Genomic DNA, 17,995 nt, shown 5'->3' on the forward strand with positions numbered 1-17,995 from the left:
CTTTCAGTCAAGGGCAAAATAAAATTTAAAATCATGTTTTAAGCTAATAAGCTTTTATATTTTTTAATTAAAGCTAAATAAATTTATATATAATAAAATATTATTTTCTTAAAAATAAATATTAAAAATAATAATTTTAATATTAAATAATTTTTATTCACCATGTTTTTCAATTTCTTTTTTTTTAATTTTATCTTAATTAAAACTAATAAATAATTTTTAATATGAAAAATTAGGACAAAATTATTTTATTTCTTAAAAATAATATTTATTAGGTGTAGACTTGTTTGACCTTATTAAAAAGCACATGTATTTATTTAGCCCAAAACTTAATTTTAGATTTATTTGACTATTTACTGAAAGTTTAAAGGCTTATTTAGTCTTTTTTATTTTATTTTTTAAAAATAATATTTTTTAATTTTTATTAATAAAATATTAATTTTATATTGTAAATATCAAAATAAAAAATAAAAAAAAGAACTAAGAACACCAATAAACCCAGAAAAAAAAACCGTTAATTTGAGATTGTATAACTATTCCTTCTCCCCTCCAATCTTTGGCTTCTAGGTTGTCTCACATCAGACATACTCGCACAATGAACTTGTAAGAAATTATAATAATAGGCTTTGAATGTGTAATCACTCTCTTTAAGGGAATTATATTATCATTATGTTGCTGCTAGCTAGTATGGGCAGATTCATTCAAAATAATAAAACCAAAACATAATTCTAGATAGTAATTCTAGAATTCTCCAAAAATTGAATTAAAGAATAAGTGTGATGATTGTAAACAGGAATAAAGAAAAGAAATAAAAGAGCATAAATAAAGAGAAGAAATAAGTATGATGTCTAATTTAAAAAATAGACATCTAATTTTGCTTCTATTTCTCAAAAATTTGAGGTTTCAAAAGGACATTTAAAAATTCATTTTGGGGCTTCAAAAATCTTAAACATGAAGCATAAAACTTATTTAAAACTTTGGATTTGAAAAACTTTTATAGGAAAATAGTTTTCTTTGCCAATTAACATCTTATCTTTGTACAAACCCTTATGAAATAACAAACTAAGAACCTACTTGAGACTTTAGCTTCGTCAAACAATTTCTAGCCTTTCTAACTATCTAAGAACATTTTCAAGTCATATTTCCTCGTACTATCAAAATCCTTAATTACTTAACATCTCAAAGATAACTTAAAAATTGTCTCAAATAGATCTTGCACGTATGTTAAATTTATTTCATTAGTTTTATTATCATTAAATTCATTTGGTCATGCAACCTTGAAGCTAATAAAAACGATAGATAATTTTAGAAAATATAAATTCTAAAAAATGATAAATAAAAGTGAACAGAAGGAGCAATTGATTTTAATGGTACAGAAGGAGCAATTGATTTTGATCATTTAGATATTAGTAAAGTTAGCACGCATATTTAATGGTACTTAAACTCAATTCTCTTGGGAACGATATCTAATTAATTCATCACTGTATTATTTGAGCGATTTCATATACTTGAAAAAAAGTTTATCATATATTTATCTATATCTATTTGTCACGACCCAACCTATGGGCCGGACCGGCACTAGGACCTGGACCAGCCTAAAGCCCCCGAGGCCCGTAGTAAGCCTAACTATTCCTTAACCCAACTCTAAGGCCCATTTGAGCCCAATTTCAAGAAATCAAAACAGAGTCCGACCATAAAATGGACCTTTCAACGGGGAGTTTTTGACTCACCCGACCTGTAAACACAATATATAATCATTTGGGGAGTTCAGCTCACCCTCCACATACTCATAACAACATAAAATAAATGGGAGCTCAGCTCCCTCATCCAGTCCATCAACATGTATAAAATAATTAGTTTACAGGTCCAAAATGACAATTTATATTACAGACCCAATTCAAATAAATATTTCTAACGCATGCGGAAATTCTAAGAGGTAACAGGTTTATACAAACATTAATAAACGACCTGCGGGGGAGAAAAGGAGGTTAACCTCAAAAATATCCTCCTGTGGCCTGGAAAAATATTGAACAGGAGTGAGCGTTCGACTAAGAGAGTAAAATATTAATTTCAACCATAATCTCTATAACTATCTAAAACTAATGCACCCTGTAGAGTGAAATGCAACATCAGCAGTAATTTCACATCATAACATCAAAAAGGTAATTTGGAGCACTCACACCCAGTAATATCAATCATAATATATGGGAGTTGATCCCCTATACAGCTCTCTTAAATCCAACCTGTGCCAGCGAAGAACTCAAGCCAGACTTTTGCTTAATAAACCAAATCAGGGTCCCAGCGAAGAACTCAAGCCGTGTCTACCCCGAAGGACCGGGTCCCAGCGAAGATCTCAAGCCGTGTCTACCCGTCCTATCCATAGTCAACACCACATCACACGCACGCCAACGCACGCACACTGCTCCAAATTACCACAACAACATTCATGGCCCTTTAACAGTTGTGAATGCAACATAAAATGTGCCTAGAGTTTAACTACATAGATACATACATATAAGTGATGCATGGACATGCTTAAACATATAATAATATCGAAATTACAATTAAAATTAATATTTTACTCACAGACTTGACAGCGGTCACTGTGGCGGCTGGGCGGAGGAAGAAGGCTGTCCTGGCTCACCTGACAATTTTATTACAATCATTTAATAAATTTGACCCAATACAAACTAAGAAAAGACCAAATACGTCCTAAGTCGTGCCGAAAATCCGGTAGAGTCTCCCCTATACCTAGGATCTACCCAACCTGCAAAAGGGCTCAAAACACACTTCTATATTCACAAATCATACACACACAACTCAATCTCATCACACAGCCCCTCTTGGGCCCATCCAAACAGTCATCAATCACAATATGTAAATTTACAGTTTAGTCCTTATAATTGATCATTTTTGCAAAAACTGGCCAAATAAGCTCTAAAAATTCTAAAACTTTGCCCCGCGGTCCTTAGCAATATTACTAGCCTATTGCAAAAAGAATCATAATTTTCTGAGCTACCATGAATATTTTATGGATTTTTAATTCCATTTAAGCACTAGAAAATTACGAAAAAGTAAGGTTCGGGTTTACCTTTGCCGATTCCGACTCTGGGGACGCGCTCGGGACGTCTGACAATGGTGGGGTAGCCAAAACCTCGATCCAATTCGGAGACTTTTCCGGTAGCCGATCTGTCAGGTCGAAAATTTACAAACCCGGACAACAGTCGAATTTCCGCGAATTGAAGATACCTACAGGAAGCTCACAACACGGGAGTTAGTACATAAATTTTACGAAATTTTCTAAGCTCATTTAATGCTCGGAAAAACACTGCGAAGTTCATTTATATCCCCGCGAAGCTCTCGACGAGTGGAGCGCTCTGGTACTCTCGATTTTCTCGTGGGGTTTACGGTTTGTGAGAAATCTAGCCCAAAAGTCAAAATGGGCTAAAACTTCCCGGACAAAAATTGGACAAACCGCTCGATAGATTTTCGTGTTCTTGGTGTCTATGGAAAGCTCTCGAAGTGTAGATGGGTTTAGACACAAGACCCGGTTCGATTGGTGGCCAGATCGGCCGAATTTCGGCCGGGAAGGCGAAGCGGCACGCTTGCGCATCCCGCCGTCACGGCGACGCGCACTCAGCGCGCCGAGCTGGCTGGGAGGTGCACCGGCCGGGAGGAGAGAGAAAACGGGAGAGAGAGAGAGAGAGGAAGGTCGGGACGCGCGCAGGGAGAAGAAAAAGGAAGAAGAAAGGCCGGTCCGATTCGATTCAGAATACAAAATTTTGAATTTTTACTCTGCCTTGGGACCGAAAACGAGGCCCAAAAATTCCGAAAAAATTCTAGAAAACTCAGAAAAATTTGTAGACTCCAAATATATTTTTAGTTTTGCCACGTGGTCTTTAAATTAATTTTAAAAAATCATCAAAGTTTTATATTTTCGGGAAATCAAACCCGATTTCGAAAATCCGAAAAATTTCAAATAATTTCCTAAAATTTAAATAAAATTAAAATATCCATATTTACCCAAAAATAATAAATTTAAAAATTAGGGGTGTTACATCTATAACATATAAAAAAGTGGGGAAGGAGGGGACAATAATGAGATAGATTAAAAAAAAAAATTGATTGAATTTGACAATACAAACTGCCCTCCATTTTGATTGGCTAAAAAGTAATATACGAATTTATTATTATTTAAAAAATCTTTAATTTAATCGATTAGAGTGGTTTCCTAAAAGAAATAAAGATGTAATTTGGAGAATAATTGCTCGATGAATTTTTATTGTTTTGAGATAAAAAGGTTAAAGTTTTATTATAATTAGTATATTATATAAGAGACCACGATCATCATCCAATGATTTACGGTACTTGGTTTTTCCAATATTATAATTTTAGGAAATTTTATATTTAATGGACTATTTATTTATTAATTAAGTAATAATCTGACATATATACAAAAATTAATGAAAAATTACATATAAAAAAAATTAATTCATAAATATGTATAGTGAGTATGAATGACGTAATACTTCCTAATTAGAGTAAAAAAAATAGATATAAAAATAGTGACATATAAAAGTGAGAAAAATGAAATTCAAATTAGAGCAAAATCAAACTGTTAATTTCTTATTTGCTTCAAAGCATAAGTATTTGATTTACAGTTTAATTAATTAATTAATTTTGTTCAATTCACTTTAAAATGTATTTGGATGAAGTGTATAAGGATTTTTTTAAAGTCACGTAAGTTAAAGTGTCAAAACATCCCGAGGCCATCAAGGTTTTGAAACATTGAAAATTCTTAATTTCTTTATAAAAATTTTACTCCCAAATAAACCCATTTATTTAAAAATTCATGTCTTACTTTTAAAAACTTCCAAATTAAGTTAAAGACTTTTCAATACAGAGATTTTATTAATAATTAATTTTATGTAATTCATAACTCAAAATGACTTGATCCGAATTTGTATAAAAGAGATTTAAAATGACACATAATTAAAAATAATTCAAATCTAAATGATTTGAATATAAACAAAATAATTGACGTGCGACCTAACTTTTTGATATAAATTACTACATCAAGTTAGATACAGAAGCCAACTTTTTCAAATATTTCAAGATGATTTCCCTTTCTCTGAATGTAGATATGACTAAAAAAATTCAACGTATGCAATTAGTAAATGTTAAACTTTGACTAATTAAGAGCGGAACAATAAGAAATAAGATAGAAATGTGGCCAGGAAGCTACATCTCTTGCTAAGCAACACTTGTCCTCCACTACTTTAGACAATTGCACTTGCCCATTTTTATGCACGTATACAAACGCCTAGGAAAGTAGTTCTACCAAATGCAGTTCTTTAACAATATCCGTCATACTCATTCTATTATTAGGTGATTTTGTTGAAATTGCTACTCAAACGTTGAATATTAAAAGTAAGCAATCTTTCTCTTTAGTGAAACTTTTCGGCTTATTCTATCGGCTCATCTATGTAGCATGGAAACAGAAACGCAGAAATGAGCACGAGAAAATGATATTTTCAAAAATATAAAAAATAGAAACGTACAAAAACATGAAAATATATATATATATATATATATATATATATATATATATATATATAAGGGATAACAAACAAATAAAGAATTAATATATTGAAATTAGAAAAATATCAAAAGAAAATTAAAGATTGAAAACATAAAATAATCAAAACATAATCACTAGAAGAAAAAAGGAGATTTGAAAAAAAAAATCTGTTTCTAAATACATTTAGAAACCGATTTGAAATCGAAATATTCGGTTTAAAATCCGTATGTTTCAAAATAAATTAGAAACCGAATATGACGTTCATTTCAATTTTTGAAACCGTTTTCAAACCGCTATTCCGTTTCAAATTTAGAAACCAATTTCGGTTTCAAACTCCGTTTTAATTTAGAAATCAATATTTTTGGTTTCAATTTATCTGAAATGGATTTCTGTTTCAAATCGATTCTAAATTGTAAAGACAAATAAAACACTTTTTAAAACCGAAATCACGAAAATTTCGTTTCAAATCCATTTGTAAAATTTTGAAACTGAAAATTTTGCTGTTTTGAATTAGAAACAGAAATTCATTTCTAATTCATTTCAAATTATTAGGAAAATATTTATTTTTTAATTCAATACATTATTAATATTAATTTTAAATGCTCAAGCTATCAAATATCAAATATCAGTAAATATTATATATAGATATGACAGTGAAGTGTTATGAGAATAATGAACTGTATGAAAAAATAAAATATCATAATAATATAAAAACAAACTACTTGTCATGAACAATATCATCACTAATCACCACTATCGGCCTCTCTACCATCATCCTAATGGGTTGCATCTGGAACTGAGGCTGTAAACTGCGTACCTGCATCATTTGCGCCATTATGCTTTGCATCATGTGTTGCATGCGCTCCTCCAGCATCTGCTCGCGTTGTCGGTATCTCTCCTCCAGCATCAGCTCGCACTGTCAGTCATAATATAAGAGTGATAAATGTTAGGCATATATCTTGAGTTGATTCAGATAGCTTATAATTTATATATCCTAATTTAGTTAATTATAATAAAATTAATTATATATAAATAATTAGTATTTAAATTATATATATATATATATATATATATATATATATATATATATATAAGTCTGCATTAAAATATTATATTAAATCCTTATATAAAATTTAACATACAAAAGTAAAAAAATAAATAAATAGATATGAACCCATATAACTAGACTATATGGCATAACAGTATAAGATTAAAAAAACATAATAATCATTAAAATTAAAGGAAAAAAATAGATATAGTATAGCAATAAAATAAATATATATTCTTTTATTTGTAATTAAATAAACTACATTTGGGGATTAAAAAGTACAGCCTTCAGTCAAATATAACTGGAAAGGACTAAATGCCACTGAGAAGAGAACAGAGGCATTCCAAAAACAACATCAATATAGTGAAAAATACAATATGTAAAATAATTTGGAAGTTTTAACTTGAAATTAATAAAACATAAGATATATTAACAATAATAAAGTATCAGTTCAGTACAAATAAAGAATATCAGCTAGTCCAACATAGAATGCCACAGTTTCAATCTCCGACCGGCTTGTGAAATAAAATGCAAACAGAATTCTGTCATATCTAGAATCTGAAATAATTCTCTTCACAATCCGCTGCGTGGAAAAAATTACATTAAAGAAGGGCATAAAAGAGGTTTTTACAAAATAGGCACAAACATACAACCAACAATATCGTCAATTATTGAAATTTGATTACAAACTTCCATCAGTGTTTATTTTCTAGAAAATAAATTCCAAAAAGTAAACAACAGAATAGACAGTAATATAACTTTTAAAGCAAGCACTAGATGTTGAGAACATAACAAAGATATAACTTAATGCTTCGATATCTATAAAAAAATTAAACATGGACAGAAATTTATGTACCATATAGATTACTAGAAATGAGCGACACCAAAAAGAACAAATTTGACAACCTTGGAGCACTTTTTCCATCCACTGCATTGTTTGAAAGGTCATCCATAAGAGCATCCGCAGATCCATCAGTAGGAGCAGAGTTTTGTGCACTGGAGGGTGGAGTTACAGCCATGGTTTTAACTTTAGGACCCCTTGATGGCTGTCAGCCACCACTATTATGAGGACAATGTTTAAATGCTACAAGATAATCTTTTTCCATTAACATACCAGAAAATATTTTTATAAGAAGAATGATAAGAGGTATTTTTTTAACATGATTTTCTATTTTATAGGTGTGAAATGTTAAGTTCAGGAAATTACTGAGTTAATCAGGTCGTTAAGTTGATAATAAATTGTAATGTATATATATATACCTGACCTCCAGGATGGTTCCGATTCAAGGTTAGAGGGGACTTGAACTAGACCACAAGGTCCCCTTGGTTCTGGTTCCTGTTTCAGTTCTGCCATGAATCAAATCCAAGGTTGAAATTTTTTTTCAACTTTTTTAAAAGGAAAAAGTCCAGTTTTGGCCCAGAACTGAACCAACTTGTTCCAGTCTAGTCCAAAGCTGGTTTTGGTCAATCCGGTTTTGACCAGCTGGAAGCTGGACATGGATTAGAGTATCTTATAACTACAATGCAAAGAAAACTCAATATTTGAAATGATCAGGTTAGAAAATCTAAAAAAAAAAAAAAAAATCAATTATTTTCTAAAAAACATACATGGGAGTTATTCTGAACCAAGGTGTATACTCTTTTTTTTCCTGAACAAATGTTTACTAACCATCATCCATTAAATGTTTGAGCCCTTCTTCAACCATAAGCAATCTAAGTTTCTATGAACTATGATTCCATATTTAACAGTTACTATCAAATCTACTAAAGGTCAAGTCAGAACTGTAGATTAAAACAAAATTTCATTTATGCATTCCCCTTTTGATTTTGAAGCATTCTTCATTTTTTAAGAAGTGTTCATCAATCAATTTTATATACAAGCCAGTAAAGTTGAGGCATAATACAAAGCTATTAACTAATTTCAGCAGTAAAGTCTTTATAAGACCAGTTCTTTTTACCATATCTTAGTATCACATGTAATCTTACATTCTATACAATACAATGCCTCAAAGACCAGCGACTTAGACAACAGATATATGTCAAGAAAATTGAACGAGATCTAAGAAGATAATAAGACCTGTAAGATTTTCCTGAAGCCATTTTGAATTCTTTGGACAATTGTGGCTATCCCACCACCAAGAATACAATCGCCTGGATTCAGAATGCGATAAAGTTGCCATGATTCAAACCAAGAACAACAAAGCTACTGGTATGGACTTTGCAAATCTGGGTCCTTGCACCAGTAATAAAAACCCAAGTATTGGATCCAGGCCAAACACTAATGATATGCAATTTCTTCCAACCACACAATTAAAATCTCATATAGTCTGCCAGATTTTTGTTTCACATCTCACACCTACGCACACCTAGATCATCGAGAATCATAAAATTAAATAAAATTTCAAGTAGTTATGCTACAAAATTTATAGAGTTATTATGCAGACTACCTGCTCAATTGAGCAACAGTGAACTATTTCTCCAGCCAAAGGATTTAGAGCTGAAAAACCATAATCTCGTAAATTCGTGCACAAGCCTAGGGTTTTTGACTAATACAAGTAAAAACCTAAATCCATCAAATTTTCATGAAATGCAAATATTCTTATTTCCCGGAAGATTTTCAACGTTAGGACCAAACCTACATTGAAAACCTAAATAATGCAGTGGTTTAGGGCGAAGGAATATGTGCGTGAATATAAGAGGTAAAGGAAGATGGCAAGAATGGTAAATAGATAGTAACCTTGAGGTCGATGTTGGAGCGTTGAGTGAGGAAAGGAGCAAAATCGGGATCTTTGAGAATGTTCTTCCACTTGCCAGGACCGTGCTTAGCTACTCCATTTAGCAGCGCCTCCTCCTCCACCGTCCATTTTTGCTTCTGGTTTCCCATTATACCGCTGCTCCGTTGCTCTTTTTCTCGCGCTCTCTCACACTCGATTTTTTCTTTTTGTTCGCAATGCCAGTGGGAAGACATTTGTTTCTTCCCCCCACTTTTCCCTGCAATTTACAATAATATTATTAGGATTTCAGATTTAATTGAAAATAAATAATTTTTCAGCACCTGAGAAATGAGAACCGCTTGATGTAATCAGAATCAATTATATATAAAGTACAGACTTTAAATTCTAATAAAATCAATTATATATATAAAAAAATAAATATTTCATAATTTTTTTAAGTATACATTTTTAAAACTATTTCTGCAATTATTTTAAAATTCAAAGTATTGTCCAAAACATCTAATTGTCTGATATATGCAAAATTTAATGATTATATATTTATTTTTTTAATGTAAAAAATTTAAAATTTAATTTAATAATTAATTAAATTTTGACTTTAAAATTTAATAAATAAAATAAAAATTATATTGATTTTGAAACTGATAGTAAATAAAATTAGATTACAATTTAATTTTTGAAACCGAAAGTAATCCACTTCTAAATAACTTAAGGATTTTGAAACCGATAGAAATCGATTTCTAAATAAAATTAGATTACAATTTAATTTTTGAAAATAAAAATAATCAATTTCTAAACAACTTAAGAAATTAGAAACCGATATAAATTGGCTTTTAATTTGACTTTAAAATTTAATTAATAAAATTATATTACAATTTAATTTTTGAAACCGAAAGTAATCGGCTTTCAAACAACTTAAGGATTTTGAAATCGATAGAAATCGATTTCTAAATAAAATTAGATTATAATTTAATTTTTGAAACCTAAAGTAATCGATTTCTAAATAATTTAAGGAATTATAAATTGATACGAATCGGTTTCTAATTTGACTTTAAATTTAATCAATAAAATTGATAATAGATTTATTTTGAAGCCAGCATAAATTGGTTTCTAAATATAAATAGAAATCAACAGAAATTGGTTTCTAATTTGACTTTAAAATTATTAAATAAAATATATAATACATAAATTTTAAAATCGAAAGCTATCAGTTTCTAAGTGTAGATGAAGAAATTACAAACCGATAGAAATTAGTTTCTATTTTGACTTTAAAATTTAGTAAATAAAATAGAAATTATATTGTTTTTGAAATCGATAGAAATCGGTTTCTAAATAAAATTATATTAAAATTTAATTTTTGAAACCGAAAGTAATCTGTTTCTAAATAACTTAAGGAATTAGAAACTGATATAAATCGGTTCCTAATTTGACTTTAAAATTTAATGAATAAAATTGATAATAGATTTATTTTGAAACCGATATGAATCAGTTTCTAAATATATACATATTTTGAAACCAAAGGTAATCGATTTCTAAATTTAACTTTAAGAAATTAGGAACTGACGATATTCGGTTTCTAATATGACTTAAATATAGTGGAACTAGTTTTAAGTCTTCAAATTAGAAATGAAAAATGATTCGGCTTCAAATGTCGGTTTGTAATTGGTTTCTAAACCGACACTAAATTTGACGTCAAAAAGTGCCGCGTAATTTAGAAACCGATATGTTTTTGTTTCAAAATTCGGTTTCAAATTGGTTTCTAATCAGTTTTTGATATATTTAACCTGTCCTTTCCAATTTCTGTTTCAAAAGCCGTTTCAAATTACAAACTAACATAAATCCATTTCTAAATTCGGTTTCTGTTTTGATATTTTCTGGTAGTGAATCATTAGGCAGTAGAACCAGCCACTGCAATAATTAATAAGCAAAATTAAAATGGACGGTAGAACCAGCCACAGATATGAAGCAAAAATTCAAAACCTTAAACAATATATACTTTGGTTGAAACTTTAAAGCTGACACTTACATATAGGAGACAGATTTTATGTAACACCCTCACTTTAGCTAGTTCGTACATTCGACTGTTTCGGTGATCAATGTCGGTCCGGATAGTTAGAATGACTGGAACTATATGTAGACTAGAGTGAGGAGTCATAAATAACTCAAATATTAATAAGAAAAATTTAGAAAAAATTTTAAAAATAAAATACAACCAAGTTAAATGAGCCGGTGCCCTAACGATGGGTAACCTAGTGGAAAGTTGCGGTCTTCGTAGCTAGGAGCCCTAAACTCAGGAGAAAATTTATAAAATAATTTTTGAGACTCCAGAGAAGAGTCATTGAGGTTTTGATGGCATTAGAATGCCAAGAAAATGCTTAGAAAAATTTTTAGATCGGTACAGACGATTTTGGTTCAATAAGCTAAACGGATGGCATTTTGATCATTTCGTCTTCAGAGATGATTTTTGGGCGACTTGTCCCGTTAAGTAAATAATTATTATGACATAAAATGTAAATAAATATTGCTAAAACTTGAATTGAAAATGAGTAGAAAAGAAAAGAAAAGAAAGAAAATAAAACTCAAATTATGACATTACATGATGTCATTAGTTAGGTCTCCACCAATCACAACTCAACAAGCCAATTAAAAAGAGATAAAATGAGACCAAAATGAAAACAAATTCTGCTTCATCTTCTCCATAAGCTGTCGAACTCCTCTCATCCATTAAAAATTTCTTTCATTTTCCCTTCAAAAACCTTGATTTCTCTCCATCAAACCCTAAGATACCTTTATTAAAATTTATCTACACCACTTGGGAAGGTGTTTGGCAGCTAAGAAAACCAAGGAAAGTGAACTTTGGAGTATTGGGAAAAGTCTCTACATAAGGTTAGTGCTATCTCTCTCTTTATTCTTGTAAGCATGTTAGGATACTAATTTAACTAGAAATTGTGGAAAAAAGAAGAAAATTCTGCATACTAGAGTAACTCCCAAATTTCAGCAGCCAAGGAATTACTAGGGTTTTGATGCTTTTCTTTGAATTAAATAAGTATAGTAGCTGCCCTTGATGAGAACAAAGTGATGAGAACTTGATTATTTATGTATGGTGAAAGTTGTAAAATTTGGGATTGTTAGAGTAAGGGTTTGGATAACAAATTTATGATTTTGCTCATGTAGTGGTGAAAGGAAGTTCTAATGGTCAATTAGTGACCATTTGATTGTGTTTGATAAGGAAATAAAGTGAATTGTGCCATGGGAATGGAGGTTAGAGGTGCTGCCTTGAGTGATCTGCGAGGCTTGGTGTGAGTCCAGCAAGGTTGGATGGCTTTAACTTGAGTTGTGTAGGTTCAATTGGTGCAAGGCCAATTAGACATGAAATTAGACACATAATAGCACAACTTTTATTAACAAAACCTATTCAGAAAACAAAAATAGAATACCCTAAAAATTGACCAAATCAGGGTAACCAACCTGGTGGTTCTGGAAAATGACCAAATGAACAGTGTTCATTCATTTGGTCATAACTCAGTGTAGAAAGGTCCAATTGACCTGAAATTTATATCAATGGAAAGCTTAGGCAAATTAGAACAACTTTCATGTAGAACACAAACTCAAATCCTGGACTTAACTAAATGAAATTGCTAGCCAAAGTTCACCTACCAAATCTGGCAGAACCAGAATTGCCCAGAAATTTTGGATAGAGACCAATCCGGCTAGTTATGGTAATTTAGCCATAACTTGAGCTACAAAACTCCAAATGGAGTGATTCAAAAAGGGAATTAAAGAAGACACAATAAGGAACAACTTTGATGAAGAAAAGTTAGTCCGGTTTCCATTGTAAAATTGTCCAATGGAATAGTAAACTTAGGTAATCAAAACAAAAAATTTAGAAATGCATCTAGGGGACTTTAAATTGTAATTGGCAATTAATACTAGCAAATGTAAAACTCAAAATGTGGGATCTTGGTATAATTAGAATTAACATATCCATTAAGTATAAAAAAAGTCAACATTTTGGTTGACTAGTAAGGTGAATAGTAATCAAAATGATTAGCAAATTAAGATGAAGACCTAGAACCAATTCTAAGCTTAAATGCTTAGAATTGTATGACAAATGTAGACTATGCATCTTAGTCAAAATTGTTAGACAGAAATTAAGGCCATAAATTTGAAATCCATGAAATGTTCATGGATTGCTTGAAACATGAAAAGTAAGTCACCTAATTGATGTGAATGGGTAGTTAGGGCTTATATGCCCATCACAAATGCAATACATAAAATATTAGTAATTCAACTTGAAATATAAAATTTGTAATTACATAAGTAGATTTTCGAATGTATAAATGAGAAAGGAAAAAAAAATGTTTTGAATATAATGGTACATGTGAACCATTGTTTTGAATTGTGATCAATATGGATAATATAATGACTATATAAATTATGATGAATGCGTAAATTATGTAAATATTAGACTTAGAGATTTATGTTTCTATTATGAAAAAGATTAAAATGTTAGAAATTATAATTAGAACATATAAGGAAATAATAAAACTTATGAACACTTAATGGTACTATGTGCCAATGTATTGCCTAGACACGTGTGTCAGATTAGATAGATTGGCATGCCAATGGGGTATTATTTTAGCAGTACTGCGAAAGGCTTTATGCCTGTATTCATGGCTTTATGCCCGTATTCATGGCTTTATGCCTGTATTCATGGCTTTATGCCCGCACTCATGGCTTTTATTTCCGATTATGTGTTATCATGGCTTTTAAGCCATTCTGATTGCATACGTGGTTAACGTTCCGCATCCCATGGTATGACAGCCCAAGGCACCGCGGTCTCCAGTGTCAACGATCTGTTATCTAGTTTAGTCAGCCTATCATAGGTTACTTGGGCAGTGAAATTTATTGAAATAAGTTAAAAATATTAGCAACTAAAAATATTAGCAATTAAATAAATGAGTAAGAATATTTAATTATTATGAAAAAAAATTGAGCGCTTTTGAAGAGAAATAAATTAGAACAAAGGACAGTTAATACTAGAAGTATTATATGAAATTAGATTAAATTCCAGAGTATTCAAATTTTGATCTATTTTTTTTTAATTGTATAGTATTTTCTTGTTATATTATTGCACCACTAAGCAGTAATGCTTAGCACGATGGATTTGTTTCCTCGCGTAAGTACTGAAGGTAAAGTCCATCGAATATTAAACAGAGATTTTAGAGTTCTGATCTGCAGAAGTGTCTGAAGTATTCAAGGTTGTCACCTCCTCAGCAATGCATGTAGATAGGGCCCATATAAGTTATTTTATGTATTTTGCATATTATGTAAATTATGAATTTGTGTAATTAGTTTATAAATTATGTAAATTTATGTAATTTGAAAATTTTTATATATGAATGGAAATGTATGGAAATGATTATGAAATTGAAATATATGGATGAAATTTGAAATATGAGATAATTATGAGAATGATTGATGAGATAATTATGATTAGCATGGATAAGATTTTTATGTGAAAATATTGTTGAATTTCAAACAGGTGAATAGTGAAATACATCAAATATTAATAAAATAGGGGAAACTCTGTTAGTTTCTCCATCGAAAAATAATTGATATTAAAAGATAATAACTTGAAAATGATTAAAGGAATAAAGTAAGATGATATAGGGTGCTCTGGCACCGAATATAGCACACCTCGCTCGGCTACACTGTAGAGGGGTAAGGGTGTCACATTTATTGGTATCATAGCACGGTTTAGGCGTTCCTAGGCATAGATAGATGGAAAGGGATAGTGTGCATAACATGCATTGCATTCATATGAGTCGAGGTGACACTAATGCAGATCTGTTTTCTCTAGTAAGGTGAAGAAATAAGGAAGTAGCAGCTCCTCGACTATTTACACCGGGTGAATTTCGAGGACGAAATTTTTGTTAGAGGGGAAGAATTGTTACACCCTCACTTTAGCTAGTCCGTACATTCGACTGTTCTGGTGACTAATGTTTGTCTGGACAGCTAGAATGACTGGAACTATATGTAGACTAGAGTGATTAGTCATAAATAGCTCAAATATTAATAAGAAAAATTTAGGAAAAATTTTAGAAATAAAATACAACCAAGTTAAATGAGCCGGTGCCCTAGCGATGGGTAACCTAGTGAGAAGTTGCAGTTTTCACAGCTAGGAGCCCTAAACCCGAGAGAAAATTCATAAAATAATTTTTGAGACTCCAGAGAAGAGTCATTGAGGTTTCGACGGCATTAGAATGCCAAGAAAATGCTTAGAAAAATTTTTAGATCAGTACAGACGATTTTGGTTCAATAAGCTAAACGGATGGTATTTTAGTCATTTCGTCTTCAGAGATAATTTTTGGCCGACTTGTCCCATTAAGTAAATAATTATTATGACATAAAATATGAATAAATATTACTAAAACTTGAATTGAAAATGAGTAGAAAAGAAAAGAAAAGAAAATGAAATAAAACTCAAATTATGACATCACATGATGTCATTAGTTAGGTCTCTACCAATCACAACTCAACAAGCCAATTAAAAAGAGATAAAATGAGACCAAAATGAAAATAAATTCTGCTTCATCTTCTCCATAAGCTGCTGAATTCCTCTCATCCATTAAAAATTTCTTTCATTTTCCCTTCCAAAACCTTGATTTCTCTCCACCAAACCCCTAAGATACATTCATTAAAATTTATCTACACCACTTGGGAAGGTGTTTGGCAGCCAAGAAAATCAAGGAAAGTGAACTTTGGAGTATTGGGAAAAGTCTCTACATAAGGTTAGTTCTATCTCTCTTTCTCTTTATTCTTGTAAGCATCTTAGGACACTAATTTAACTAGAAATTGTGGAAAAAAGAAAAAAATTCTGCATGCTAGAGTAACTCCCAAATTTCAGCAGCTAAGGAATTGCTAGGGTTTTGATGCTTTTCTTTGAATTAAATTAGTATAGTAGCTACCCTTGATAAGAACAAAGTGATGAGAACTTGATTATTTATGTATGATGAAAGTTGTAAAATTTGGGATTGTTAGGGTTAGGGTTTGGACAACAAATTTATGATTTTGCTCATGTAGTGGTGAAAGGAAGTTCTAATGGTCAATTAGTGACCATTTGATTATGTTTGATGAGGAAATGAAGTGAATTGTGCCATGGGAATGGAGGTTAGAGGTGCTGCCTTGAGTGACCTGCAGGGCTGGGTGTGAGTCTAGCAAGGTTGAACAACTTTAACTTGAGTTGTGTAGGTTCAATTGGTGCAAGGCCAATTGGACATGAAATTAGACACATAATGGCACAACTTTGGTGAAGGAAACCTATCCAGAAAATAAACATAGAATACCCTAAAAATTGACCAAATTCGGGTAACCAACCTCCTGGTCCTGGAAAATGACCAAATGAACATGTTCATTCATTTGGTCATAACTCAGTGTAGAAAGGTCCAATTGACCCGAAATTTATATCAGTGGAAAGCTTAGGCAAATTATAACAACTTTCATGTAGAACACAAACTCAAATTCTGGACTTAACTAAATGAAATTGCTAGCCAAAGTTCACCTACCAAATATGGCAAAACCAGAATTGCCCAGAAATTCTGGGTAAAGACCAATCTGGCCAGTTATGGTAATTTGACCTTAACTTGAGCTACAAAACTCCAAATGGAGTGATTCAAAAAGGGAATTAAAGAAAACACAATAAGGAATAACTTTGATAAAAAAAAGTTAGCCCAATTTCCACTGTAAAATTATCCAATGGAATAGTAAACTTAGGTAATCAAAACTAAAAATTTAGAAATGCATCTAGGGGACTTTAAATTGCAATTGGCAATTAATACTAGCAAATGTAAAACTCAAAATGTGGGATCTTGGTGTAATTAGAATTAACATATCTATTAAGTATGAAAAAGTCAACATTTTGATTGACTAGTAAGGTGAATAGTAATCAAAATGATTAGCAAATTAAGATGAAGACCTAAAACCAATTTTAAGCTTAAATGCTTAGAATTGTATGACAAATGTGGACTATGCATCTTAGTCAAAATTGTTAGAGGGAAATTAAGGCTATAAATTTGAAATCCATGAAATGTTCATGGATTGCTTGAAACATGAAAATTAAGTCACCTAATTGATGTGAATGGGTAGTTAGGGCTTATATACCCATCACAAATGAAATTCATAAAATATTAGTAATTCAACTTGAAATATTAAATTTGTAATTACATAAGTATATTTTTGAATGATAAATGAGAAAGGAAAAAAAAATGTTTTGAATATAATGGTACATGTGAACCATTGTTTTGAATTGTGATCAATATGGATAATATAATGACTATATAAATTATGATGAATGCGTAAATTAATAAATATTAGACTTAGAGATTTATGTTTCTATTATGAAAAAGATTAAAATTTTAGAAATTATAATTAGAACATATAAGGAAATAATGAAACTTATGAACACTTAATGGTACTATGTGCCCATGTATTGCCTAGACACGTATGTCAGATTGGAAAGATTGGCATGCCAATAGGGTATTATTTTAGCAGTACTGCGAAAGGCTTTATGCTTGTATTCATGGCTTTATGCCCGTATTCAAGCTTTATGCCCGTATTCAAGCTTTATGCCCG

At 30.9% G+C, this 17,995-nt stretch overlaps 1 protein-coding gene across 22 annotated transcripts; it reads right to left on the bottom strand.

Moving 5' to 3' along the window:
- Window positions 1–6,197: 6,197 nt before the first annotated feature.
- On the bottom strand, window positions 6,198–9,673 carry LOC110649803 (telomere-associated protein 1). 22 transcript variants are annotated; one of them, XR_009149485.1, is made up of 4 exons: window positions 9,367–9,617; window positions 8,707–8,995; window positions 7,890–7,976; window positions 7,026–7,713 (listed from the first exon to the last, which is right to left on the bottom strand). XR_009149485.1 is itself a non-coding variant. In XM_058148519.1 (3 exons), the coding sequence occupies exons 1-3, from the start codon at window positions 9,595–9,597 to the stop codon at window positions 7,679–7,681; spliced, it is 342 nt and encodes a 113-aa protein (XP_058004502.1). In that variant the 5' UTR covers window positions 9,598–9,637; the 3' UTR covers window positions 7,026–7,678. The 22 variants fall into 22 exon arrangements, 3 of the variants coding, with proteins under 3 accessions (XP_058004500.1, XP_058004502.1, XP_058004501.1); XR_009149486.1 differs by having other exon boundaries at window positions 7,890–7,965; window positions 9,367–9,616; XR_009149480.1 differs by adding an exon at window positions 6,198–6,497 and having other exon boundaries at window positions 7,536–8,995; window positions 9,367–9,618.
- Window positions 9,674–17,995: the final 8,322 nt, after the last annotated feature.

This window comes from Hevea brasiliensis, chromosome 6, assembly GCF_030052815.1.
Source record: "Hevea brasiliensis isolate MT/VB/25A 57/8 chromosome 6, ASM3005281v1, whole genome shotgun sequence".
Lineage (NCBI taxonomy): Eukaryota > Viridiplantae > Streptophyta > Magnoliopsida > Malpighiales > Euphorbiaceae > Hevea > Hevea brasiliensis.